The 27599-nt window shown below is 38.7% G+C and overlaps 1 protein-coding gene across 1 annotated transcript in view; it reads left to right on the forward strand.

The window, feature by feature from the left end:
- The first annotated feature begins 5293 nt into the window (after positions 1–5293).
- KCTD8 (potassium channel tetramerization domain containing 8) overlaps positions 5294–27599 on the forward strand; it is a 317873-nt gene continuing 295567 nt past the window's right edge. Inside the window, exon 1 of the mRNA XM_004481331.4 lies at positions 5294–6716. Within this exon, the coding sequence (XP_004481388.1) occupies positions 5768–6716 (949 nt within the window). The 5' untranslated portion in view covers positions 5294–5767. The remainder of the gene's footprint in view (positions 6717–27599) is intronic.

Raw genomic sequence — 27599 nt, forward strand, 5'->3', positions numbered from 1 at the left:
TCTTTTGTGAGTAAAAAAAATGTTCTAAAATTGATTATTGTGATGAGTGCACAACTCTGTTAATATATTAAAACCATCATTGTATGTGTTGGGTGGATTGTATATGTGAATATATCTCAATAAAGTTGTTTTTAAAAGGGTAGGAAATTATTGAATTTCTAAGGTGGTTAGGATTTTCTTGATAGACTCAAATTCACTAAATCATAGTCCCTTGTCAAGATATTAAATTAAACTAAAATTTATTACTTATTGGGGGCCTAAGGACATGTGAAATTATGTTGCCCCATTCTTCAATCTTTGCTTTGGGGAGCTAAAGAATGTTGTAGGAAGACAGTTAATTGGAGAAGATGAGATATTAGACTACCTGTTGCTAAACACACACACACACACACACACACACATGCACACCCATAGGATATATTATTAGCCACCTCTGAAAACATGACCTATACACCACATGCTAATGTGAAAATAGTTCATAAATTATTTCACAAACACTGTTTGATCACTTTTCATATTACAGGCACTAAATTAGATGTTTTGATATATTGAATTATAATCTATACAAACTTTTATGAGTTTCTTTGTGTATTTAATTTTATAGAGTTTTACCAGGTGATGTCTTAAACTTTAAAAGTGCTGTAAAATTTTTGATATAGAAGAAAAATTCCTATCAAGTTACAGCAAGAGATTTAAATGACTGGAATATGCTAAATAACATGTGTGTTTCTTAAATACCTAATTTCTAAATATTTTTCCTCCCATTGCATCATTGACATTCTCAGAATTGATAGTGAGATTTCAGAATGATCTGTTTTGTTCTCTGCTTTCCAAATTCACCAGATTCTCCTGAAATCGTTGAATTTGTAGAAGGTCCTTTCTTCCTTTCTTCAGTCTTGTTCCTGCTAGTGTGGATCCTTCTATGTTTACTTGGGCAGCAAACACTTCATTCCTAACTGGCAGTAGTCCATAGGCCCAGGAAATAACCCCTGCCTAGCCTACTCCTCATGAGGTCTATGTGTGTAAAAATCCTCTGAATTTTACCCTCGTAGGGTGTCTGATGGGTGGGTAGGAGAAAGATGGGTAGGGGAAATGGGAAACTTAAATTCTTCTACTGACATTGAGTACAGTTTTTTCCTTCTCTTTAAGGTTTTTCATCTTTTGGACTAGAGAAATGCTTGTGTTAAATGACTCTGCTCAAACATTGAATTCTTGCCTCTTCTTACTACAGTTCCATAACAGAATGTTTTAAAAGGCATCTTTTCTTAACTAATCCTCAAAAGGAGAAGCTGTTTTAGAGTTGCAGATTCTCTAGTATGGCCCTGTACAATATGATGGCCTCTAGCCACATCTGGCTTTTGATTATATTAAATATGTCTAGTCTGAATTGAGATGTGATGTAAGTGTAAAATACATACATATTTTGAAGACCTCAAATGAAGAAAATATAAAAGATGTTTAATAAATTTTTATACTGATGACACTTTGAAATGGTAATAATTTGGATATATTTGACTAAATAAACTATATTATAAAATTAATCTTTTATTTTGTTTTCCTGCTTTTAATATGGTCACTAGAAAATTTAAAATTAGATATTTGGTTCATAATATATTTTTTGTTAGCAGTGCTCTAAAAAGTGCAAAGCTCCAGATATTGGAAAGAATATCGGGATTTTCACTTAAAATTATATGGAATATTTGGGGGTTTCTGGTGAAACTTTCAATTGCCTTGAACAAGATAATTTACTTGATGGGTTTCTGAAAATTAGAAGGGCAGTTAGCCTTGGAAACAAGCAAGCAAATAAATGAATAATTAGACCACAGTCAAAAAACTGAACAGGACCTAGGTAAATCAATAAAATCATCTCAGGTTCTAGGATAAGAATGTGAAACAAGAGAAGGACAGTGATGACTATCCCAAGGAAAGGCGTGCTGGGGTGTGTGTATGTGGGTCATTGGTTGTGGGGGACTATTACTTCTTGCTTTAGGGTGGAGACAATTAGAAGGAAGGTAGGCAGAGCTACTAGAATTTGTTACCTGCATCTGAATCTTGAGTATATCTAGTTAGGATGTGGCTCTGCTTCCATCTCTCAGAAAAATGGTGTGAAACAGACATTATAAATTTGGTGAACTTCAGTAAATAGGTATGGCCCTGTTTTTGGAAGTATCACTGCAATAAAGAATCTGTGGTCATTATTTCCTTTGTACCCAGGAGGAAACTGAAGTTTACAAAGCCAGAAAGGGGCAAAGTTAGATTTTAACCTAGTTCTACCTGACTCTAAATCCCACTGTTACCTTCTGTGTTCTTTCTTTTCTGTAAAAGAAGATACAGTTCCTGCCTTTAGGTAGCCCCTAGCCTAGTGAAGAGATATTTGTTATTTTCACTTTTAAAAGATTTGTTTAGTAGATTCTGTACTATATCCTTTGTGTTTTGTTTATTGACTGTGTTTTAAGAGACATACAGGTTTGACTTTGTAATTTTAAATGTGCTGGAAATGTGAGCTGATCTAGTGCAGTTTCTAGTCAGGGAAGTTTAATGCCTTATCTTTGCACAGTAGTAGAAAACCTTGAAGGATATTTCTTTGGAACCAAATTAGTCTAGGGAATACTAATCATGTCTGTGACTTAGAGCAAGATGATTTTGATTATGTTTTTTGGTGTTGATTGCCCAGTTCACCAAAATGATTGCTCCAGTAGTGTCTATCTCTTGCTTGCCCTTCTACTTTAAATCTGAGTTTATTTTGATCAGATTCTATTCTCACTTTTCCTGATTTGATCTGGAAAGGACTGAGTTTTATCAACTGTGCTTATCCCAGGGGCTAGCACACAGATGATACTTCCTCATAGTTCATAATAGGAACAGATCTGTGTAATAAACATTAAGCAATGAGATATTGACTATCTCTTTGGGGCTAGGCACAGTGCTGCTTGCTGGCTGCTGGGAAAGGAGTGCATTTGGTTGTATATTATACTTATAGTCTGGTGGGAGACAATTGCACATAAATGTGATAAACCTCTCCCTTGTTTAACAGGGTGCTGTGGGAATACCTTAGAGAGTACTTAATTTGGTTTGGTAAATCAAGGAAAGAAATTCAGAGGAAGTGATATTTAAGCTGATACCTGAGGGAAGTGGTCAGTAAGAGAAAGGGATTAGGGAGCTCGTGGAAGAGGAAAGGCATTGTTAAAAGAAAGAACAACTGGTAAAGACACTCTGGACATACTTTGTTCATTTTGCATTTTGGTTGGAGGGAAGAATTGGGGGAGGGTGCAACGGTGGTTGAGAATCAAAGTGGATGGGGTGGGAGGAAGAGACTGAGGAGAAATATTCAATTAATGTTGAATGAATTTTTCAATAAAGCAATATATCACACAATGCAATTCATTACAAGTTTCAAAGAAAATTCATTTAGAGTCTAAATTTTAGAACAATTTATCTTATAAGCATATTTTATGTAATTAAAAAATAAAATAGATTTCAACCTGATAATATTGGAGACCTCATATTCTTATGTACCTATGCATAGTTATTATATACACATTTCATTACACTTCTTTGGGCCGCACCATACTTATCATTAGGGACATTTACTTCATGATAAATGGGCTTCATTAGTAGTGTTTGAGGCATTATTATTTATTCATCTATGAAGGTTATAAAATTCCTATTAATTCATTTCTCAGGAACTATTATGTTAAATCCCAAATGCTTTCTTTTTCTTCAGATGAATTATAGGGTATTTTTTCCTGTTATTTTAATGCTTGATTTTAGCTTTTTAATAAAGTGGGCTAAAATAAATTTTACTTCTTCATTTGACCAATCAATACATAAATTTGGGGGAAGGCAATAGGTTTGAGTAGGAGAACTGCATAAAAATGTATACCCTAAACTCAGTTTTAAGTCTTAGTCCTTTGGCAAAAATATTGTGTCCTTTCCTTGATCCACCAGGCTATCTCTGCCTATGGTAATATAACTATAAAATTGGCATAACATTTTTTTGTGGATATGGTTTACAACGATCAACAAATTAAATATACTTTGTAATGATCAAAGAATAATGTATTAATCATTTATAAGAATTGGGGCTACATTTAATGTTGTCTCAAATCTATTATCTTTTCTGTGGGTTCAAGGAGAAGTAAACCTAAAGAGGCATCAAAAATTTTTTGAACATTAAAATCTGCATTTTAATTCATAGTGGATAAAGTTCATCTAAAATGTTATGATAATTTTTGAGGCAAACAATATTTTGTGTTGCCATATAATATTTTCATTTTTGTATTTAATACTTTATAAATCAATTATTCTTTTTGTTTCTGAGCCAAAAGGATACCTCAGGGTAGATAGTACGTTAGATTCTGCCATAGCAGAAGAGAGATTTCTTAATTGCATTTCCCATCTTCTCTCATCACAAATAATGCTGATCTTGCAGACTGACTGTACATGTGACATGTGCAAATAGAAATTAAGGCTAGATTAACTTCATATAATTTTCATTTGTGATCTGACCCTTGGGGTAGAAGACTAATACGTTACTTTTCTTGCTCTATGGAGTTGAAAGGGAAATGGAGAGGTTAATGAGGGACTAATCAGGACCAGAAAGAACAAATAGAGTGAAGTTTCTTCTTTGCCTATGTCCCTCCCTCCATAAAAAGTGTTAAGCATCTACTTTGAGTCAAATACTGCAAAGATGAAAGAACAGTCATGTTACATATTGTCCTTTATTAGTTTTTTTAAACGAAATCAGAGTTCAGAGTTTTCAAAATTTAACCATTTGTAGGGTATACAGATAACAAATACAATAAAGAATTTTGATTGTAAAAGAAGTTCGGGTTTTTTTTACTTCACTTCAGAAAGTATCATAAAGTCACAACAAGCCATTCACCCCACTTAGTCTTTTGCAATCACTGCTCGCACGCCAACACACGCAGTGATTTCAGGTTAGGAGCCTGGCATCTGTTACAATCAAATCCTATTCTCCACCTTCATCTTAATGCGAGCATTAAAGAACAAACACACATAACAAAAATAACTGGTTTTACTCCGGGAAGATGGGAAGAAGAAAAGAAAAGAGGAAGGAAGGGAATAAAATGAATGTATGGGAGACACAGTCTCTTTTTTCCCCCGGTTTGTTTACGGTTATTCCCGGCAGGTTTCTCAAGCTCGCAGCCAAGTTGCATCTCCTCCGCTCTCGGCCCCGCCCCCTAGCGTCGGAGTCTTGCAGCCAGCGCCCGGCGCCTATCTCTTTAAGTGACAGCTGTGGCTCGGGTCCCAGTCCCGGGCTTGACGTCAGTGCCTCCTCCCCGGGTGGCGAGGAGTAGTTAGCGCCGCCGTCCGCGCTCGGGGCTCTCGGCGCGCTCGCAAGCCGCTGGGGCGGCGAGTTTTGCTGGCTCCAGCCTTTCCTCCAGCCCTCCCCGTGGAGAGCCGAGCAGCAGCCCAAGCTCCCCTTGCAAGTCTCTCTCACACTTCCCTGCCTTCTCCCCAAAGGAGCAGCCGCCCCTCCTCGCTCCTCCACCTCCGCCACCGCGTCTGCGGAGCTACTCTCCCGCGCGCTGCTCAATCGATGGAGCCCGGGCGCCGCCGACGCCGCCGCTGCCCCGAACCCTGAGCGTGGCCTCCCCTGCAGGAGCAACCCGCCGCCCGGCCCGAGGGCGCAGGGCGCCGAGGCGCACGCGGAGGGCCGGGGGCCGCGAGGGCTGCGGGGCGCGGACTCCGAGAACGAGAAAGTGCTGCTCTCCGGGTCACTTGGCCGGCGGCGGGGGCGACCATGGCTCTGAAGGACACGGGCAGCGGCGGCAGCACCATTCTGCCCATTAGCGAGATGGTCTCCTCATCCAGCTCGCCCGGCGCGTCGGCGGCCGCCGCCCCGCGGCCCTGCGCGTCCTCGCCCTTCCCCGAGGTGGTGGAGCTGAACGTGGGCGGCCAAGTCTATGTGACCAAGCACTCGACGTTGCTCAGCGTGCCGGACAGCACTCTGGCCAGCATGTTCTCGCCTGCCAGCCCCCGGAGCGGCGCCCGGCGCCGAGGCGAGCTGCCCAGGGACAGCCGGGCGCGCTTCTTCATCGACCGGGACGGATTCCTCTTCAGGTACGTGCTGGATTATCTGCGGGACAAGCAGCTCGCGCTGCCCGAGCACTTCCCCGAGAAGGAGCGGCTCCTGCGCGAGGCTGAGTACTTCCAGCTCACTGACCTGGTCAAGCTGCTGTCGCCCAAGGTCACCAAGCAGAACTCGCTCAACGACGAGGGCTGCCAGAGCGACCTGGAGGACAACGTCTCGCAGGGCAGCAGTGACGCGTTGTTGCTGCGCGGAGCGGCGGCCGCCGCGCCCTCGGGCCAGGGAGCGCACGGCAGCGGCGCGCCCGACAAGCGCTCGGGCTTCCTCACCCTGGGCTACCGCGGCTCCTACACCACCGTGCGCGACAATCAGGCGGACGCCAAGTTCCGGCGCGTGGCGCGCATCATGGTGTGCGGGCGCATCGTGCTGGCCAAGGAGGTCTTCGGGGACACGCTCAATGAGAGCCGCGACCCCGACCGGCCGCCGGAGAAGTACACGTCCCGTTTCTACCTCAAGTTCACCTACTTGGAGCAGGCGTTCGACCGCCTGTCCGAGGCCGGCTTCCACATGGTGGCGTGTAACTCCTCGGGTACGGCCGCCTTCGTCACCCAGTACCGCGACGACAAGATCTGGAGCAGTTACACTGAGTACATCTTCTTCCGTAAGTTCGCAGCATTTCCTTGTACCTCTGATCCCTCGCTGATGCGCTGCGAGTTCGCGCCCCGGCTGGAGCCCCTCCCGGGAGGGTGGGCTAGTTAATGTTAAGTGCCGGAGGCTTTCTTGCTCCTCTCCTTCAGGCAGCAGACACAATTTATGCTTTCGCCACATCCCATCTCCCTCACGACTACTCTTTTACAGATCAGGAGCACCTAGTTCCCACGCAGTCCTCTTTTTTAACTTAATTGATCGTGCCCTCCCGCCCAGCTCCAGGATGCTCTGGGCTCCCCTCCAACTAGATCGGTGAAGAGACGCGAGGGTCGGGCGCACAGGTCCTCCTTCTGTCGGCTTCCGCAGGACTCCTGGGGGTAAACTTATGTGCCTCTCCGTGGTGTCCCAACTGAAGGCCGGTTGGCATCGAGGCATCGCCGCGCCCGAGCAGAATTACCTCCTGTTGTTTGTCGGGCGCCGAAGGCTCCACTTAGAGGTTTCTGGAAGGGGTAGGGGAGAGGTGACCGCTGTGCTGCTAGAGCCAATCAGGGGGAATGGGGAGGTAAGAGCGGCTGGGGTGGGGTGGGGTATGGTGGGGGAGATCTCCATTGCGCTTTAGAATATGCGAAACCCCAGGCAGCTCCTGCGCCCATTATCATCTCTAGTAGAACTGCTCTTTGTTTTGGATAGGGGAGGGTGGAAGGAACTAGAGATATTTGGGTATCTGAGTGTTGCTGTCAAGGTTAGAGATTTGGAAGGGGCGTGGTGTGTGTGGGATTTCTGGGCACCTCGAGTGCTAGAATGCATGATGTGTTCTTTCTCCCAGGGAGAATAGATGCAGTGATCTCCTGAAATGAGGAAAGGAGACAGAACACTCAGGAAAGCACCTGGTGGGATGCTGCTCAGTGGAGTTCAAGAATCCTGCCAATTTCACAATAGCGACACGCACTGAGACTGGAGGAGGGGCGGGGTGACGGGATCCCGGGCGGCCACGATTTTCAGTGGCGTGTGTAAAGTGCCGAGGGTAACGACCAGAGAGCGATTTGGACTAATGAAAAGCCAGCTGGGATGACAGCAGGAACGTCACTTGGCAAACGTTTTTCCTTTGACAGACACCAGAAGCTTTAAAACTTGCCGTTAGTGAGACGAAGAGTAGAATTGAAAGCCTATAATGGAAGTGGCCCAGCTTTAGTTGTAATTGCTTATTTTGGTAATCCATTCACTGTTTGGGAACTTGGAAGGTTTTCTGCACTTCATTTTGACTGGAAAAGTGAAAAAGGCCCCTTCCTTGCACAGGTGCAAGATTGATTGGAAGGTGGCTCAGTGTTTGTATATTCTGGTAACTTTGGGGGTAGGGTTACCAAACACAGAACAGCGCTGGGTTTGGTGAGGGAATCATTTCAATAGAGAAAAAAAGAAAGTGTCCACTGATGTGATAGGTAAAAAATCTGTCTTAATTATGTCAGAGTATTAAAACATATTAAAAAAGATTGATGGATGCAAAACCACATAAGGGAAGGAAATATATATTTTTCAATATATAGTAAATAATTAAAATTTTTTAGTACTATTCTTTGTTTTATCCCTTATCAGCGGGACTGTTATCAACAAATTTTAAGATTTTAATCATTTAAATCATTTCAACATAAATTTCCAAGTATGTCAGAAGATGAGGTGAAATGATCTTTACGTTTCTTGTGGTTGTTAATTTTTGTTAGAGAAGATATAAGCATGGGTGTTCTGCAGTGTTAAGATTCTTGCATTTTGGAAGTCTTTAATTATTTTGGTTCTTTGTTTTTCCCTAGAAAGCTGTGCACTGTACATTACTTTAAATTTAAAGCAATAATTCATGTTGTCTCTAAATCAGGAAAAACTGTCCTTATAATTTATTGAAATGGTACAACTGAACCAAATTAACCCATGCAATAATTTGAGAGAGATTTGGAATTCAAGATGTCTTTCACTTCTGGAGCTAGAAGTGTGGAACAAAATAAAAAATTCATATATTGAATAAGCTCTTGCAGGGCACTCACATGACTAATGAGCTCTGAGTATTCATTCATAAAAGTCCCAGAAATATAAGAGGCAGTCCACAGTTGAGCTTTTTTCATTGGTTATCCTAACGCTAGGGGAAAATATACAATTCCCAATTAAATATTACTTTTTGAAGTGGTAATCCAGTCATTGATCAACCACATGTAGTTGCCATTTTTCATTTGGTATGTCAAATTTATCTTGAATACTAATATACATGTATTTATATACTGCTTTGAAGAGCTCACAACATAACATTTTCTTAAATTATTTTTAATGAAATTCCTATTTTATTTGGTGAATAAAAATACACTGTAAAATTTTGTACTTCAATCCTATCCAGTTTAGATATGTACCAATTTTATGGGGTTTGAGAATAAATGTAAGGTCCTTTGACCAATGCCTGACCCCATAATAAGAGTCAATAAATATTAGCTGTTACTATTATAAATAATGTATTATAGGTTTTATTAGTCTTGCCAACATTAACTAAACATGTAGCTAAATAGAGTGTAATTGTCTTGCCTGGCAAGGCCTCTGTTTTAAGACACTATCAATGGTATTCATAAAAATTTTTGTTACCATAAAATTTGGATCTTTTCAATACATAGGAAATAATTGCAAAATTTTAGCAATATTATTAGATGAGCTTGTTTTTCCACTTGGTTTCAAATGCAGAAGAGAGCTTTAATAGCTCTTTTCCTCTTTTGACACTCAATTCTTTAATAAATATTTATTTTGGGTATAATACGTGTCAGTCATTTAAACATTTTAAAATTCAGGTTACATGCGAACTTAGTAGTTTGAAACTGCCCTAAAAAAAGGCAGAACTGTAGTTCATTCCATTGAACATCAGCCCCTTCCCACCTCTGAGTTTCAGCCATTGGGGTAGTTCAGTAATCCCAGGTACTCCTATGTATCAAATGTATGATCTTGGTTAACTTGTTTACTTGTCTTGTGTCTGTTTCCTTACCTGTAAAATCAGGGTAATCATAGTACCAATCTTATGAGATTTGAGAATAAATAAAAGGTGCTTTGACCAATGCTTGACCCCATAATAAGAGCTCAATAAATACTAGCTGTTACTTCTATAAATAATATATTATAGGTTTTATTAGTCTTGCCAACATTAAACTTTAATTCCATTTTATAGTAAGTATAGTTAAATTTATTCTATAGTAAACTGGAAAATTATTTCAAAATTAGAAATTAAATGATAGAACTTTCAGCAGTTTGAAGCAACCAATTAAATAACCAGCTTATTTTTTAGAACTTGAGTTTTTCAGGCCAAGTTCAAATCACCTAGATTTGCCAGTTGCTTTCTAGTTGAATTTTCTGCATCTACCCCTACAAAACCTATTTCTGATGTAGAGCCAAGAAGTGTTTTAGCACTCTCTACCAGGACTTGAAAACTTTGGCATTATTTTTCTGACAAATACTGGGCTAGATTCATATCTCCTTAAGTGCTTGTATCTAATTCATTGGAGTCTAATGCTCAAGGCTACATACAGGATATTAAACATTAAATATTAAATTAAGCATTTAAATTTCTTTTGGCTACATGGACACTTTGCTGTCTATTCTCAGTCTTAACTCATTATTTATCAAGTCTTTTTGGCTAATGCGATACATACCAATGCTGTTAAATTCCATATTACTCTTCAAATACTGAAGATGGATTGTCCTTTCTTGAAGGAAAACAGTGATTTATTGAACTTTCTATTTTTTGGGGTGTCTGGTAAGTATAGCTGTGGCTGTTTTTAGATGTATCTAGAAGGGAAAAATTGGACATTTTAATGTTGGTAATGTATTGCATAGACAATAGATATATGCTTGGAACATAATGTGAAGACCACACATGGTTGAAATTAGCATTATATTTCTTTTATTTCTCATTATCAATGAGTTTGTAGAAAAGATGGTGCTGATTTATTACTCTTCTTTAAAGTGCTTTGAGTTTTTAGCTCCTTATGTTGGTTAAATAATATATGTTATGACGGTACACTTTTCGTTAGGTTGTTCTTGATATTCTTCTAAGTTTGGTTTGTACTTTTTTGTTGTTGTGATATGAGAGTGCCAGATCTAGAAATTAAGGCTATTATTGAGCTGGGCTATGAAAACTAATTTGTCTTAATGGATTTTTTATCTATTCTCAAAATCATTCTGATTTATTTCACTGTGTTGGGTTGAAGAAAGCTAGTTGCGTTGAAAACATTCAAATAGCTATTCAAGACTGTTAGTATACTTGTTGCATTAAGGTCTTTCTAAGAAACATTTTTCAAAAGTCATTCTATTTAGATGTATACCTTTAAAATTATTTGTCGTTTTTTAGTCTAAAAATACTTTTGAGTTTACTGTTAAATACTGTTTTATGGAAGGTATTTTTGTTAATCACTTTTTTAGTTGATTCTTTTCCTCATGAAGACCTACTAGTCATTTTTATAATTATAGTGTGATAATTTCTACATCCACATACTTAAATGACATTGGAATTAGTGGGGGAAAAGCAAAAGGAGCAGATAACTTAAATAGCAAAATTCTAATTTCATGCAAATAGTTCAGGTAATAAAGCAGGCAGAACCTGACAAAAACCTAGGAGAGCAAATGTTTGGAGACTGTGCTTTTTAAGGGCATTAAACTTTTATAAAGCCTGGTACTTCACAGTCTCTAAAATTGATTTTTCCGAATAGTACTTTGCTTTTAGTGTTCTCCACCACTTTTTCTACAACTCTCAGTAAGTCTGTCTTGATACAGGTAATGAAGCATGAAGACTGAATGACACTTAAAGCTACTTTGGAAAAGTTCATTCTTTCTTGTAGCTTAGGATATTAGAACTCACAGTTCGTGTGTGTGTGTGTGTATATGTGCGTGCATGCACCTTATTTAAAAAGAAAAATATTCTTTATATGTGGAAAAAGATAATTAAGAAGTACAAAATTATTATCTAGTGTATTGTTTTAATTTATTTGTTGGCATTAGCTAAAATATGAAAATGACTATCCATTTGTCATTTTAAAGTAACCCTGTTTATTATAAAATTAAGACATGCAGATTTAGAAATTAAAAAAAATAAATTACCACCAATAACTGCTAATAAAATCCTGATTCATTTCCTTCCAGTCCTTTTTCTTTTCATATGTAGATGAATATCTTCTACAAACATATTTTTAAAAAGTCATGGTCATGATATAGTTTGCACATAGTCTTTTCACTTTGTATTGTTTTATACATTTAATATTTTTCTGTGCCATTAACGTCTTAGATAAAATAATGTAATACAAATCTTTTGACACAGAATATTATACGTATTTAGTCTTGAATATTTTCCTTGTGAACTTAGGAAAGTTGATATTTCCAAAATACAGGATGTTTAATAAAAAGAACATTTATCATGTGCCTAATTTTGTGATGTTTTATTACTTTGTTTAGTTCTCATAATGCTCCTGTGAGCTTGGCATTAGCTCTTTATTTCAATGAGGAATCTCCAGTTTTGAGAACTTAAGAACATCAAAGAGTCACGGGGCTGATATGTGGCTAAGAATTTGAATAGTTTTATCTTATTCCAAGCCCTTACTCTAGTCCTAAACATACACAAATGTGGGCTTTATGCAGTCATTTTGATAAAAATATTTAAGTGTCTACTGAGTATTTAGATCTATATGCAAAAATAGTGGTGTGAACTATATGTGATTGAACCTAAAATTCCTTTATTTTTGAGGGTTTTTAAAAAAATATATTTATTTATTTATTTCTACCCACCCTCCCCCCCCCCATTGTCTGTTCTTTGTGTCCATTTACTGTGTGTTCTTCTGTATCTGCTTGTATTCTCATCAGGCAGCACTGGGGATCTGTGGCTCTTTTTTTGTTGTGTCATCTTGCTGTGTCAGCTCTCCGTATGTGTGGCACCACTCCTGGGCAGGCTGTGATTTCACGTGGGGTGGCTCTCCTTGTGCAGGGGCCACTCTTTGTGCAAGGGGCACCCTTATACAAGGGCATTCCTGCATGGGCCAGCATTCCTTGCATGCAGCAGCACTGTGCGTGGGCCAGCTCACCACGTGAGCCAGGAGGCCCTGGGTAGTGAACCCTTGGACCTCCTACATGGTAGGTAGACGGTCTATTTGTTGAGCCACGTCCACTTCCCAAGAACCTAATATTTCTTAATCCAATGTAGATATCCTCATAAACACAGTGTGTGTGTGTGTGTGTGTGTATATGCATTTATATCTATATATATTTTGTGTTATTACTTGCTGAAAAGTTTAATTTTTATTGATTTAGGCTACACTATTTATGCATATTTTTAAATTTAAGGAAAAAACATTAGATTCTGTTTAGCCCTGTTTTGATAAACTGATTTAAATTTAAGCAGTGTCCAAGTAGCCATACTTCTTTATGTGGCAAATTAGCTTTTACCCTTTGTTAATTGCACATATTTTATATGTTCTTTCTTAGGAGGTGGCAAAATAAAGAGGCTATTTTAGTTTAAATCAATTTTGTTAATTATTTATGGTTGTTTACTTGTCCTAAATGTTGGTTAGTGCCATTAAATTATATAGCAGGTATAATGCTGTTCAAAATAGTATGAAATACCTGCTGTGTATTCAGATTAGCATTCAGTGATTTTTAAGACTTAAAATATTGTGGTGGTCTATATGAAGTATTTGAAACACTTGGAAAGTAGAGTTTTGAATTAACCTTAAATCTTTATTTAATTACAGATATAGCTTTTAAAGCCTTTTTTGAATTAACTGCAGTGTGTTTGGGTGAACAATCAGCACTTAGCAGCCATAAATCAGAGACTTTTCTAATTAAGCACATTCTTTTAGTAGTAAAATACTACAATACTAGAGGGTTTTCAAGGATTTACCTAAAGATTATAATAAATTTATTCACAAAATTGCAAGTCACTCCAACATAAGTATTAACTGCTTTTTAAAGTTCTAAATGTAATGTTGAAGCTTGAGTACCTGTCTTGAATATAGGTGCCCTGTGTGAATCATCCATATACTTTTTTTCTCTCCCCTCCCCCATTGTCTGCTCTCTGTGTCCATTCACTGTGTGTTCTTCTTTGTCCACTTGCGTTGTCAGTGGCACCGGGAATCTGTATCTCTTTTTAGTGCATCATCTTACTACATCAGCTCTCTGTGTGTGCATACCACTCCTGGGCAGACTGTGCTTTTTTTGCGTGGAACGGCTCTCCTGGAGGGGTGCACTCCTTGCACGTGGGGCTTCCCTATGCAGGGGACACCCTACGTGGCACAGCACTCCTTGCATGCATCAGTACTGTGCTTGGGCTAGCTCACCACATGGGTCAGGAAGCCCTGGGTTTGAACCCTGGACCTCCTCTGTGGTAGGCGAATGCCCTATCAGTTGAGCCAAATCTGCTTCCCATCCATACACTTTTTGTCATCAGTTCCTGTGAGGAAACATTTCATGAAGCCTGTCTTAGTTTGCCAAAGGGCTGCCTATGCAAAGTACCAGAACTGTGTTGGCTTTTATAATGGGGATTTTATTTAGGGTAAAAGATTATAGTTCTGAGGCACTGAAATATCCAAATAAAGGGACCATCAGAGATGTTTCCTCAACACAATCAGCCACTGGTGATCTTGGTGTCCTGCCACATGGTGAACAGGCATATGGCAGGGTTGTTGTCTCCTCAGCCTTGAGCTACTTCGTGGTCCCAGCCCCTCAGGGGCCTCTTTCCCTGCCTCTGTGCTCTGCTGGTTCCAGGCACCTGGACTTCCCTCAGCTTCTCCCTGCTTTTCTGTTTTCCTACAATCTTCTCTCTTACATGTAGAATCAGTATGGCAGCTTCCTCTCTCTCTCTCTCCTCCCTCTCTCTTCACCTCCCCCCCATATCTATCTCTGTGTCTCCATTTATATCAGACCCAACAAGAGGGCAGAGATGCATTGTGAGTCATGCCTTTCTGATATAGTCCAATTAAAAACAATCTAAACAAGGAATTTAAAGTGAATCTAAAGCAATCAAAGGGTACCACACCCACAGGAATAGATTAGTTAAAACATAAGCTCTTTTTGGGATTCACTAAATTAAAACTGCCAGAAAACCTAATTACTATACAAGTTTATTTGTATTTACCTTTGTCAAAAATAATAATATATATATTGTCTTATTTTATTTTATTTTTTACATTTTGCACTGCACAATTTTATAGGTTTTGGCAAAAGGTATAATCCATCATTGTAATGTCATGCAGAACAATTCCAGTATCCCCCAAATGTCCCACATTATACCTATTCTTCCCTCCCCTCAAAACATCTGGTGACCACTGCCTTTATATCATTGTTATAAGTTTTTCCATTACTAGAATAATAATAAGTCTACTTTAGTCCATAGTTGCAGTCCCCCCTTATGTTTGTTCATTCCTCAATCTTGAGGATTTTGGGATAGTGATGCCACTCTGCTTCTGATTGCAAGGGATCTTAAATCCCATTGGGCAGATGGGTGGAATACTCTCTGTTTTTTGGGATGGGTATTTTCCATCAACGTCCTTTTGTTAGTTGTCCTGGGTGAGTCATATGTAGTGGAGGCTAGATATTGACTGCAACTCTGCTGGGGTTCAGGGCTCAATGGGCATATGAACAGCTGGAAGATTTATATTTCTGGGACACATATTTAACAGGTATAGTGCTAATTACAGGTTTAAATAAAGAAGGGCATAAGAACCATATGTAGGAAAATTATGAATGAGTTAGTTTATATTATTTACAAGTTTATTTCCTAACTAATTCATTCTTAGTATGGCCTTGATATCATGATGATAAAACACATATGAATTTCTTGCTGTAGAATCCTACATTTAGCCTCTATATGCCTCTATCTTTTCTTAATACACTAGGTATAGTTCCCTTGTTGTATTTCCTACTATATGTAATTATCTGTTTTTATAACTCTCTCTGCACTAGATTACTCTCTTCTGGAGAATTGATGCTGAGTCTCACTTTTGTGTTCTCAACCCTCAATGCAGTGGTTAGCCTCACATTAAGTACTCAATAAATATTTGGTTTTAGAACAAAAGTGTGGATTCATGAACGAACCATAGATGTTGAAGTTCCATTAAGGTAGTGATTGAATATGAGATTTAGTTTCACTTCAGTTTCAATTTCAGGTGTTAAGCAACAAGTCTGCAAAAGCACCTATATAGTTATTAAAAAGATCTTGCATTTAAGGTGATCATAGTAACATTTTTGTATTTGTGAATCATGTTATAAAGGGTTTCTTTAGTAAGAGGCAGGAGTAATAACATGAAAAGTTGTTGTACAGGCATCTATAATGATTGAAAATAGGAAGCAATATATTAATGAAAAAATGGGAGAGATTAACATAGTCTTAGAAAAAAGCTGTTAGAATTGTGAGCGCACACACACACACAAACACATAGTAATGTATATTTAAATGATTGGTGGGATGGAAAGTAAGGGATTGGAGATTAATTTACTTGATTTTTTTAGTGACTGAAAGATATTGGACATATGTCCTCTGCCCTAGCCTATACCTAACTACAGTGTTGAGTACTTACCTTTCAAAAAATCCTAGAATGTAGAGTGACTGCTGTCTCCATATGTGGTCAAGTTCTTTCGTGGTGTAACATAAGATCAGGTAGACTCTTGCTAGACTGTTAGGTATTTACAAAGGCAAGGATCCACTCAATTCTATCTTGCAATCCCTATGATTTCTTATATTTCAAAATCTACCTTAAAATACACTTAACAGTAACAGGTATAATTGTTTAATGATCAATATTACACTACCAGTTTTATGTATACTCATAAATCTTTTGTCAAGAAAAAGAAATCCACTTTGTTGGCAATAACAGTGTACACTTTCATTATACCTTGTACGTTGCTTGTTTGTTCCATGTTGCTGACATGTTAACTATAGAATGTTATTTCTCCAATATTCTAACCATGCACCTATTAAACCCTAATTATGTAAAGGAAAAGTGACTTAAATACTACAAAAACATGTAAAAATATAATATATAGAGAGAACCAGCAAGATGGCGGTAGAGTAAGGAGCTCCTAGAGTCAGCTCCTACTACAGGGCAGTTAGCAAACACCCAGAGTTCTCTGGAGCTAGCTGAAGCATCTGTTTGGGGGCTCCAGGAGACAAGAAGAGCATCCTGCAATGACCTGGAAGGAATGGACGGAGGAGACTACCCATCTGCAGAGAAGACTCTTAAGTAGAGTGCTCCACGCCATGGAGGCCAGTGCCCGTCCTCCACTGGATGCACAAGCCACCTCGGGAGCTGTTTCATGGCTGGAATTGAAACCTCCACTTCCCTGAAATGGGGGAGGAAGAGACAGCTGGGCACCAGTTTCAGCTACTGATGAGTAAATTCAGTGGCTATAGTGTAATCCTGAGAACAGCTAAAGTTTGAGCCTGTCCAAGTCAGAAAGAGGCTGGGAGCTGCAATCTTAACTCCGTGCCTGGCAAAAGGGGAAGCGGGGTGGACTGAAAATCTCAGTGCTAGTGGGGACCGGCTTCTTTCCATCCAGATCATACTGCAGCTCTAGCCTAGGCCCCAGTGCTATCTCCAGCCGGGACAAACTGTGGAGACCTGCACCACCCTCTCTGGGAAATTACCGGCCAAGCCATGGAGGCCAGTAATTATCCTCCTCTGGCAGCATGAGCCACCCCAGGAGCTAGTCTGTGGCTGGAATTGGAAGCTCCATTTCCCAAAAACCGAGGAGGAGGAGACGGTTGGCTGCTGATTTTGGCTACTGATTGGTAGACTTGACTGGCTAAGATATAATCCTGGGAACAGCTGGCATGTGAACCAGCCCAAGTCAGAAAGAGGCCAGAAGCCACCATTCAGATTCTGCCCCCAGTCTGAGAGGAAGCAGGGCTGACTGAAACTCTCAGTGTTAGCAGGAACCAGTTTCTTTCCCACAGATCAGCTTGCAGCCCTAGCCTAGGCTTCAGCCCCGCTTCTGTCTGGGATGAGCCTGAGGAACCCTGCACCAGCCTATACAGGTAACAGCAGGTAACTTTGGCTGGCATAGACTGAAAATCAGAAGTCTACCAGGGCAACTGCAGTCTTCTTGGACCTGCACTGCATAGATTGCTGCCCACACCTGCAGCTCCATCCCAACCCCAGGCAGGAGAGAAAGGGATGTGAAGCTCCATCAGTCTCTCTGGGCAACTACAGTCTAGGCCTGCACTTGGATTATTCCACATAGCTGTGCTCTGTCTCTACCCCTGGCAAAGGAGAAAGTTGGAAGAAGCTTTATTGGTTCCTGGTGCAATAAAGGCAGCTTGAGCCTCCACAGTTTACAGTACCAACTACATCCTTGGCTCCTACTGCACAACCACCAAGGTAGAAAGAATAGGAAGCCCTAAACTAAAGAGAAAACTGCACCCAGAATAAATACTCTAGTAAGTCAGATGCAAAGACAACAACCAAAAATTACAGTCCACACCCAGAAACAGGAAGCTGTGGTCCAGTTAAAGGAAGAAGATAAGCCTCCAGATGACAAAAAGGATTTGAGAACACTAATCATAGATGTTCAAACAAATTTCCTTAATAAATTCAATGAGATGGCTAAAGAGATTAAGGATATTAAGAAGATATTGGATGAGCAAAAAGAAGAATTTGAAAGCATACATAGAGAAATAGCAGATCTTATGGAAATGAAAGGTACAATACATGAAATTAAAAAACATTGGAATCATATAATAGCATATTTGAGGAGGCAGAAGACAGAATTAGTGAGCTTAAAGAAATGGCCTCTAAAAGTGAACATACAAAAGAACCAATGAAGAAAAGAATGGAAAAAATTGAAGAAGGTCTCAGGGAACTAAATGAGAGCAAAAGGCATGCAAACATATGTGTCGTGGGTGTCCCAGAAGGAGAAGAGAAGGAAAAAGGGGCGAAGGAATATTTGAAGAAATAATGGTAGAAAATTACCCGACCCTATCGAAGGATGTAGATATCCATGCCCAAGAAGCACAACATACTCCCATCGAAAAAATCCAAATAGACCAACTCCAAGACACATACTCATCAGAATGTCAAAGGCCAAAGAAAAGAGAGAATTCTGAGAGCAGCAAGAGAAAAGCAATGAATAACATATAAGGAATATCTAAAAAGATTAAGTGCTGATTTCTCACCAGAAACCACGGAGGCAAGAAGACAGTGGTCTGATATATTTAAGATACTACAAGAGAAAAACTTCCAGCCAAGAATCTTATATCCTGCAAGACTGTCTTTCAAAAATGAGGGTGAAATTAGAATATATACAGATAAATGGAAACTGAGAGAATTTCTGAGCAAGAGACCAGATTTTCAGGAAATACTAAAGGGTATGCTAGAGCCTGAAAAGAAAAGACAGGAGAGAGGGGCCTGGAAGAGAGTATAGAAATGAACATTATATTAATAAAAGTAACTAAAAGTATCAAAAGAGTGGTGAAAATAAAATATGACAGATAAAGCTCAAATAGAAATAAACTTAACCAATGATATAAAGCACTTGTATTCAGAAAACTACAACTCAGTGATAAAACAAATCAAAAAAGCCCTGAATAATTGGAAGAACATTCCATGCTCATGGATTGGAAGAATAAATATCATCAAGACGTCAATTCTTCTAAAATTGATATACAGCTTTAGTGCAGTCCCGATAAAAATTCCACCAGCATTAAAAAAAAAAATTGAAAACACAATCATTAAAGTTATTTGGAAGGGTAAGGAGTCCTGAATAGCCAGAAACATCATAAAAAGGAAAAGAGAACCCTCATCTCCAGACTTAAATATTATTACCTAGGTATAGTGGTAAAAACAGCATGGTACTGACTTAAAGACAGACAAATAGATCAATGGAACCAAATTTATGGTTCAAAAACAGACCCTCACAGGTATGGTCAAGTAATTTTTGACTAGCCTGTCAAATCCACACAGCTCGGACAGAACAATACCTTTAACAGATGGTGCTGAAAGAACTGGATATCCATAGCTGACAGAAGGAAAGAGGACCCCTATCTCATACTTTATCCAAAAATTAACTCAAAAAGAATCAAAATCCTAAAAATAAAAGCAAGAACCATAAAACTTCTAGATGAAATTGTAGGAAAATATCTTCAAGACCTGGTGTTAGATGGTGGATTCTTAAAGGAGATAAGAGAAGGACTGAGTGGACTACTGATGTTCAATACATGTAGAAGTTTTAATTAGCTTTACTGTAAAGGTATGGAAATGTATAGAGTGGATGGTAATACGCAGTGAGTAACAGCTAATTTATGAATGGGAATATGACTGAAAATGGTAGTCTAGTTATGTTAATGCCAATTGACAGAATGCTAGAGAATAATCTAGGAAGTGGATAGCACAGTAAACCAAGAGGTGGATGAGAATTGTGGTTGATGGTACAGTTGCAAGAGTGTCCTTTGTGAGCTAGAACAAATGTATATCACTGCTGTAGGGTGTTGGGAATGCGGAGAATTATGGGAAAAATACAGCTGGAGTGACCTATGGACTGTGGTTAGTAGTAACAATATAATATTCTTGCATCTCTGCTAAAGATGTACTGTGTTGATACTGAGGCAGTATGGAAAATGTGAGCCAAATGTACGCTATGGGCATGGTAACAATCAGATGATATTTTTATCTGTAGCAATGTGGAGGGGTGTTGTTTGGGAATTCTGCACATGTGCATGATTGTTTTATAAGTTTACAACTTCTGTCATAAAAAATATATTTAAAAAATAATAGGGTGGGTTGGGGGAAAGACATCAAATGTAAGATAAGGACTATGATTAGTAGTAAGATTTTGGCAATATTCTTTCATAATTTGTAACAAACGTCTCATGACAATGCAAGGTGTTGGTGGAGGGTTGATGTATGGGACCCCTCTATTATGTTATGCATGTTTACTTTGTAAGTTCACAACTTTTACTATACATTTAATTGTTTACATATGTTCATATATAAATGATATAAAGATAATAATAGGATTGGTTATGGGAAAACTACTTTGTTTAGTAGTAATATTTTGACAATGCTCTTTAAATATTAGTTAAAAAGGTTTAAAAACAATGTGAGTTATCAGTGGTATGGTGAGATGTTATATATGTTTGTTTGATGTTATATATGTTTTTTTGTAAGTTAACAGCTATTATACACTTATTTTTTATGTATGTTTATGTATGAGTGATATATTTCAATAAATTAAAAAGAAGTAACATAGTCTTGACTTCAGTGAGTGATTTATCCACTCAATTGGTTTTTTCCATTTTTTTTTTTACCAGGTGCTATGACAAAAACTCAGATTACTTGGACCTGTGGTCTTATTTCTGTTAAAAGTAAAAGATGGTGTGGGAGTGCGAACCAACGTTACTAAGCCGACCCGGCAGCAGGTGTGTGCACAGCCTGAAGCCACAGTTCAGGGTGACTGGAACGGGCGACCATGCCCTCAGCCTGGTACGGGCGAAGCGCCCTCAGCCTACCCGGGCAAGATACATCAATAACGGTCGCCTCCCACTATCTCCCGCCTAGCCTAACATCTGGTCGGCTCTCACTTCCCCTTTCCCCTCCCCCATTCCTAACCTCTCCTCCTGCCCTCTGCCTAGCAACTGCTTACAACCACCTATCAGGAAGCAGTACCCGCCTGCACCTATCAAATCTCTCCACGCAGTCCCCGACCAATCCCCGTCCCTATAGATAGCAGAGCTAACCTGATATCTGCCCCCGTCCCTAGTAACTGCTTATGGCAAGCAACCACAAGTCGCCTTTAGCTTAAGCCAATCAGAACCCTCTACGTCACCCTAAGCCCTATAAAAGTGTGTACCCTTCCGGAATAAACCAGACTTGTGCCACCAGCCTGTCTCCGCGAGTTTCTTTCCGGAATCTCGTGCGCCCTCCATGCCTCGGAGCCCCCGAGAGAAGTCGCAGAGGCCTCCAGCGGCTCCTCTCCACCCGCCGGCAAGATGGAAAACAATACTGCGTTCAGAAATAAAATCATGCCCTCTCCCAGATCTAGTGCTGCTCACTTGTCACTTTTGACAGAAGAATACTGGTATTTGAAGGGCATTGTCCCAGTACTTCCTTTTTCTCATTTTTTTTCATTTTTTTGTTAGAGAAGTTGTCAGCTTACAAAACAATCATGCATAATGTGCAAAATTCCCATACATTGCACCTCCACCAAAATCTAACATTATTGTGGAAAAATAACAGTGAGCACATGGAGTCAAACATTGCCCAGAGTTTGGATATTTGGCCATTAATTTCAAGTAAGATTTTGAATTCAAATACATATCTCCAAAATTTTAGGAAAACTTAGATTAGCTTTTTACTCAGTCTGTTCCTATTGAAACTGTTATGACATATTTTGAAAATAAGTTTTCTAGTTACAAAAAGTCCAGATATTTGAAGAAGGCAGTATGATGTAATGCAGATTGTGGCAGTCATTTGGAGGTACTTCCCTAGTATTCTGACCTCTTACAGTTGGTGGAGGCTACATCTAACATGTCTCTGTTGGTAGTGAGCGTGGAGGGATTCATGCATATAATTCCAAAAGGACTTTTGCTTTTCATAAGGACAAGTTTCTCTAGTGGCAATTTTAGAATGAGTGATGGGAGTAAGCAGGCGTGGTGGTCACAAATCCTTGGTGTAATCTATATGGTGATTTTTAGGATGAGTCCTTGTAATATTGACCTAGGAATAAAAAAGAAATAGATTTGGCAGTCGAAGCTCTTGGGCTAGAGTCTTAACCTTCATCAGTATGTAGATTTGTTTTATTTTGTACTATTTTACCTTTCTGCACTTCTGTTTTTCATGTAGAATGATAGAAATTAATCTTCTTTTTCATCTTACCTTCATGAAATGTTATAAGTAATAAGTGCCAAGTATTCTGTGCTAAATAAAAGTAGAATATTTGTTCTTTAGTGTTAGACTGTCATTTCATAAAGAGAATATACTGAGTTTATTGCTATTAATAAAACATTTTTCAAGGGTGAAAACTTTTCATGCACTATCTCATTTAATTTTTTTTCTAATTTCACAAACATAAATCTACCAAACTTAGAGAAATCTAGGATAGATTAATTTTAAACCACCAAGTCATATATCTTCTTTAGACTATGTTTGTTCATGCACTAATTTCTATTGTTATATACTAAGCAATCTGTTAAATGGTTAAGGTATGTTAGTAAAGGATATTGGACACGTTTTCTGCCTTTCATGACCAGGGCTATGACATTTAGATGTTTATGTTGTGCACTGCTTGACCATAGATTGCCAATGGCATGCCTTGTCGACATGCAATATACCACTTGCAAGGCTCTATGTCGTGACCCTGCTCATAGCCAACTTCTGACTGCAAGATTATAGGCCTGATTGTTTGTGCATGTGTGTGTGTATAGGTGCTGAAACACATAAGCATCAGTATGACTCCGTGGCCAGTACTGGCAATTAAAAAATGCTTGCCTCTGAATTGTGGTTGAATGATGACCAGTTTGTGTTAGAAAATGTGACATTATTGATCTTAGCCTTTTGCTAAAAATAGCTTATTTAGAGATAAACTTAGAATTTTGAAAGTGATAACCTTCATATTCTCTGTATTATACTTTACTCCATTTCTGAGAAACTTACCATTTACAGAAATGCAAAGTCTATTCAAGGGTCCAAATTTTGTCATATTTCTTCTTATGCTGCTTTTCCCCAGGAAAAATCCTCAAGTTAAGTTAAAAATGAAGGTATCTTCTGGTTACCTTTAATAAGTGCTTTATAAGATTAACTTTGAAATGGTACATGGTGTTCTTTTTCATTTTAGTCAGGTGGATCTGGGATGGGTTGATTTAGTATGCTAGTGTACAGTGGTAAAGTGATAAACACTGGCTTTGAAACAAGAAGATATGCAACTTAAAAATTGTTAGTGTTGTTGGAAATGGAACCAAGAATAAATATGCTAGGAAAAAAAATTAAAAAAAGAATAAATATGCTAGGAAGTCTAGCAATAAAGTTGCTGTAGTTGGGTATAATCATTTAAATTTCTTCTGCTGTACTGATATGTTTCTAAAGCTTGCAAAAACCTGTACATTTCAGTTTTCACTTCCTATGTTAGCCTGTTTGAATTGTAAAATAAACTTAGTTATTTCAAGCAGTCTGTTTTATAGCTACCACTGTAAAGAAATATTTATCATAATTTTACTTCAGTTCTTAGCATTCATACTCTGAAGCTCAGTAATTTCCAATATTCGATAAAATGAAAAAAGGATAACAAATTTCCTCCACAGTTTCAGTGGAATACAATCACCAGAGCCTCGGGACGAATGGCTTTAATTTTTGTTAGGTAAATTGTCTGCAGTAGTTTCAAACTCTGTCTTGTAACCATTCTAGGAAAAATTCGAGAAGCCCTGGTTTCAAATCCTCTGTATTTTTTAGGGTTTTTAGTTGCAGACGTCTGCTTATACTCTAGCTAATTTAAGGTAAAAAGATTTATTAAGTGTAATAGTTCACAGATTGCCTGGGTAGGCTGAGTTTCCAGGAACAAGTTCCCAATCACACCACAGGATAGGACCTCCCAGAGAGGTGCTGCTGCCATGGTCTGGGAGCTTAGAAACAGGAAGCTGCCATGTCGTTGCAAAGTCCACTGTACCACCTCTGTGTGATCCCTACTGGTCAAATGAGATCATCTCATGTCCTTTCTCCCCATAGGTTTCAGTTCACAATTGTGTCTGGTTATAGAACTAGATCACTTTTAGAACCCTAGCTGTGAGAGAATCTAGGAAATGTAGCTTTAAAAACAAAACAACAGTAAATTCTGATGGCACATTATCGTCATTGGTCTGTGCAAACCTATTTCTTATTTTCTTATTTTTAAAATTTAAACCATTTAATTTCCACTGTATTAACCTCCATAGGTAACATCCTTTTATTTATATGTATTTTGCAAAATGAGCATTCTGTTCAATGTTGCTTGTTTTTAATTTATATGTGTGTTTCTTTATCTTTCTTATTAAGTACATTTTTAAAAAGATTCATTCATTGTCATTTGTCCATCTCAACTAATTGGTTGTTTCTACCTGTTGCATATTACTCCCTGATGTATATTCTACCAAATTGACCTCTCTCCCATTGATCTTCAGGTTGCCTCCAATCTGATCATGACTAAATCCACTGGGACTGTCATGAGAGTTCTTTGAAATATACATCTAGAAGGGGAATAGCTGGGTTACTGGGTAGGCATATATTTCATTTGATTAAGTACTTTCAGATTGCTTTTCAAATATATATTCCAGTCTATACTCCTATCAGCAGTGCCTAAGGAGGCCATTATTACCATGTACCTGCCAACACTTGGCAAAGTTCAATTTTCTAATTTTTTCCAAAGTAGGTATAAAGTGATATTTCATTTTTTAAAATTCATTTCTCTGATTACTAATGATGAAAATGTAGTTTTTACCTCTCTTGCCTATGTAATTTAGAGGGATATTGTAAAGATTTTGAATGAGCTGATCAAGAGGATATGCTACAGAGGCCTTATCTTTTGGTCACCTTCTACCCTATTTCGGCTTCTACTGTAGCATCATCATCAAGCTTCTGCATAATATGATGAAACTGCTCCTCATGAAAATGAATATTTACTAACATTTCTCCACAAAGTCTCATCAGTCTTCCTTCATCTTTGGGAGATGTACAGTACATTGTATGAGTTCCGAATATGAGTCTTTGTGGAATAATCACCTTCAATTAATATGTTTATATATATTATTTGTCTCTAATATATTCAGTAAACAATATAAAATATTGTCTTTATTTGCCAGGGCTGCTATAACAAATACCATAGACAATCTGGCTTAAATAAGAGGAATTTATTGTCTCAGTTTTGGAGGTTTTTTGTCCACAATCAGTGTCTGCAGGATAATGATTTCTATGAACTTTGTAGTGTTCTGGTGGTAGCTTGCTGGCAATCAGTAACTCAGTCTTGACGTCCATCATTTGGCCATCTACTTCCTTTCTCCTACTGTGTCCAAATTTCTTCTGCTTGTAAGGCTCTATACATATTTGATTAAAGCCCTCCTTGATTCAGTTTGGTCTCACCTCAACTGATTTTTTCTATTTTATTTTATTTTTTAGGAGGTACCGGGAATTGAACCCAGGACCTCGTACATGGGAAGCAGGCACTTAGCCACTGAGCTACATCCACTTCCCTCACCTTAACTTTTAACATCTTATAAGACCCTATTTCCAATTGCATCATGTCCACAGGACCAGGCATTAGGAGTTGAACATGCCTCAGTCCATAACAGTCCATCCTCTGGACCCCAAAAAAGGTATGTTCTTCTTACATGCAAAGTACATTCATTCCACCCCAACATTCCAAAAACCTTAATCCATTTCATTAAATAACGACTCTAAATTCCAAATATCTTCTAAATCAGTCATGGGTGTGGTCCATCCTTGGGCAAAATTCCTCTCTGTCTGTGAACTTATGAAACGTAGAAAACAAGTTACCTGTTTCTAAGATTTAATGGTGGCCTCAGAGAAGTTGTGGCCAATACCCACTCTCCATTCATTGGACTTGTCCAGGACAACTTACAAAAGGATGATGGTGGACAACTCCCATCCCAAGAAACAGAGAGTATCTCCAACTGCAAGCAAAACAGTTCTTTCCATCTCCCCCATAAAATACAAGCCCTCTCTCAGTTTGAGGCAGTTTGGGGATCACTGTACCATAATCTTCAAAGGTTAAGGAATGAACAAATGTAAGGGATGAATGTAACCATGGACAGACTAAACTTATTAATATTGTAGTAATGGAAGACGGATAACATTGATATAAAGATAGTGGTTACCAGAGGTTCTGAGGGGAGGGGGAGGGAATAATAGGTGGAACACAGGACATATTTAGGGCATTGGAATTAAGTGTAAACCACAGTGTAAACTATAGACCTTAGTTAGTAGCAATGCTTCAGTAATTACTCATCATTTATAAAAATTGTACCACATTATTGTAAGATATTATTAATAGGGGTAGATGTAGGAGGGGAAGGAAATGAGGTATGTGGGTGTTCTTTATACTTTCGATGTAACTTTTCTGTAATCTAAAATCTCTTTAAAATTAAAGTGTATTACATTAAAAAAACAAAAACACATTAAGGCAGTCCATACCATAAAATAATATATGACCTAGTTGGAAAGAGAATAAAAATAATTTAGAATGGTGCTTAATAGGAAAAAAAAAAGACCCAATGTTGGGATAGACATAGGATAGACATTCCCATTTTAGAAGGAAGAAGTTGGGAGGGATAAAGGGGTCACAGATACTAAGCAAGTCCAAAATGCAATAGGTAATTCAATACTTGAAAGCAATCTTTGGATTGATGCTTTATCCTCCATGTATTTAGGAGTGACAGCCCCATCCTTTCCAAGCACGTGGGCTGCATCATCATCCTCTCTGAATACGAGGTGGTAACCATGCTCTCCCTGAACACCTGGAAGGAGACCTCCCTTCTCTAAAAGCTGGGCTGGACCCCCATCTCCAAAAACTGGGGTTCACCTACCCTCTCTAAATACCAGAGTGGCAGACCCTCTATCTTGACCTCAGAACACCCCTTCAGACCTTTTTTCCTTCATTTTGTCCCATCTCTGTCCTTTCCAGTCAAGGCTGGCAGTGTTTCTGCTGATACAGAATTCTCAAAAATCTTGTTGGTCTTCCATGCAGTTCAAGGTGACCCAAGCCTGTCAACAAAAGAATCTTCCACAGCTGTTTCCTTATTAATATGTCTCCATTCCTCTGAGAATGGATGGATGGATGGATGAGTTATATGCAGAGTCACTTTAGCAAACAATTGTTTAACCACATGTTCAGCCATATTTCCAGGGCAATCTTTATGGATAGG

The sequence above is a fragment of the Dasypus novemcinctus genome, chromosome 1 (assembly GCF_030445035.2).
Source record: "Dasypus novemcinctus isolate mDasNov1 chromosome 1, mDasNov1.1.hap2, whole genome shotgun sequence".
In the NCBI taxonomy this organism is placed as follows: domain Eukaryota; kingdom Metazoa; phylum Chordata; class Mammalia; order Cingulata; family Dasypodidae; genus Dasypus; species Dasypus novemcinctus.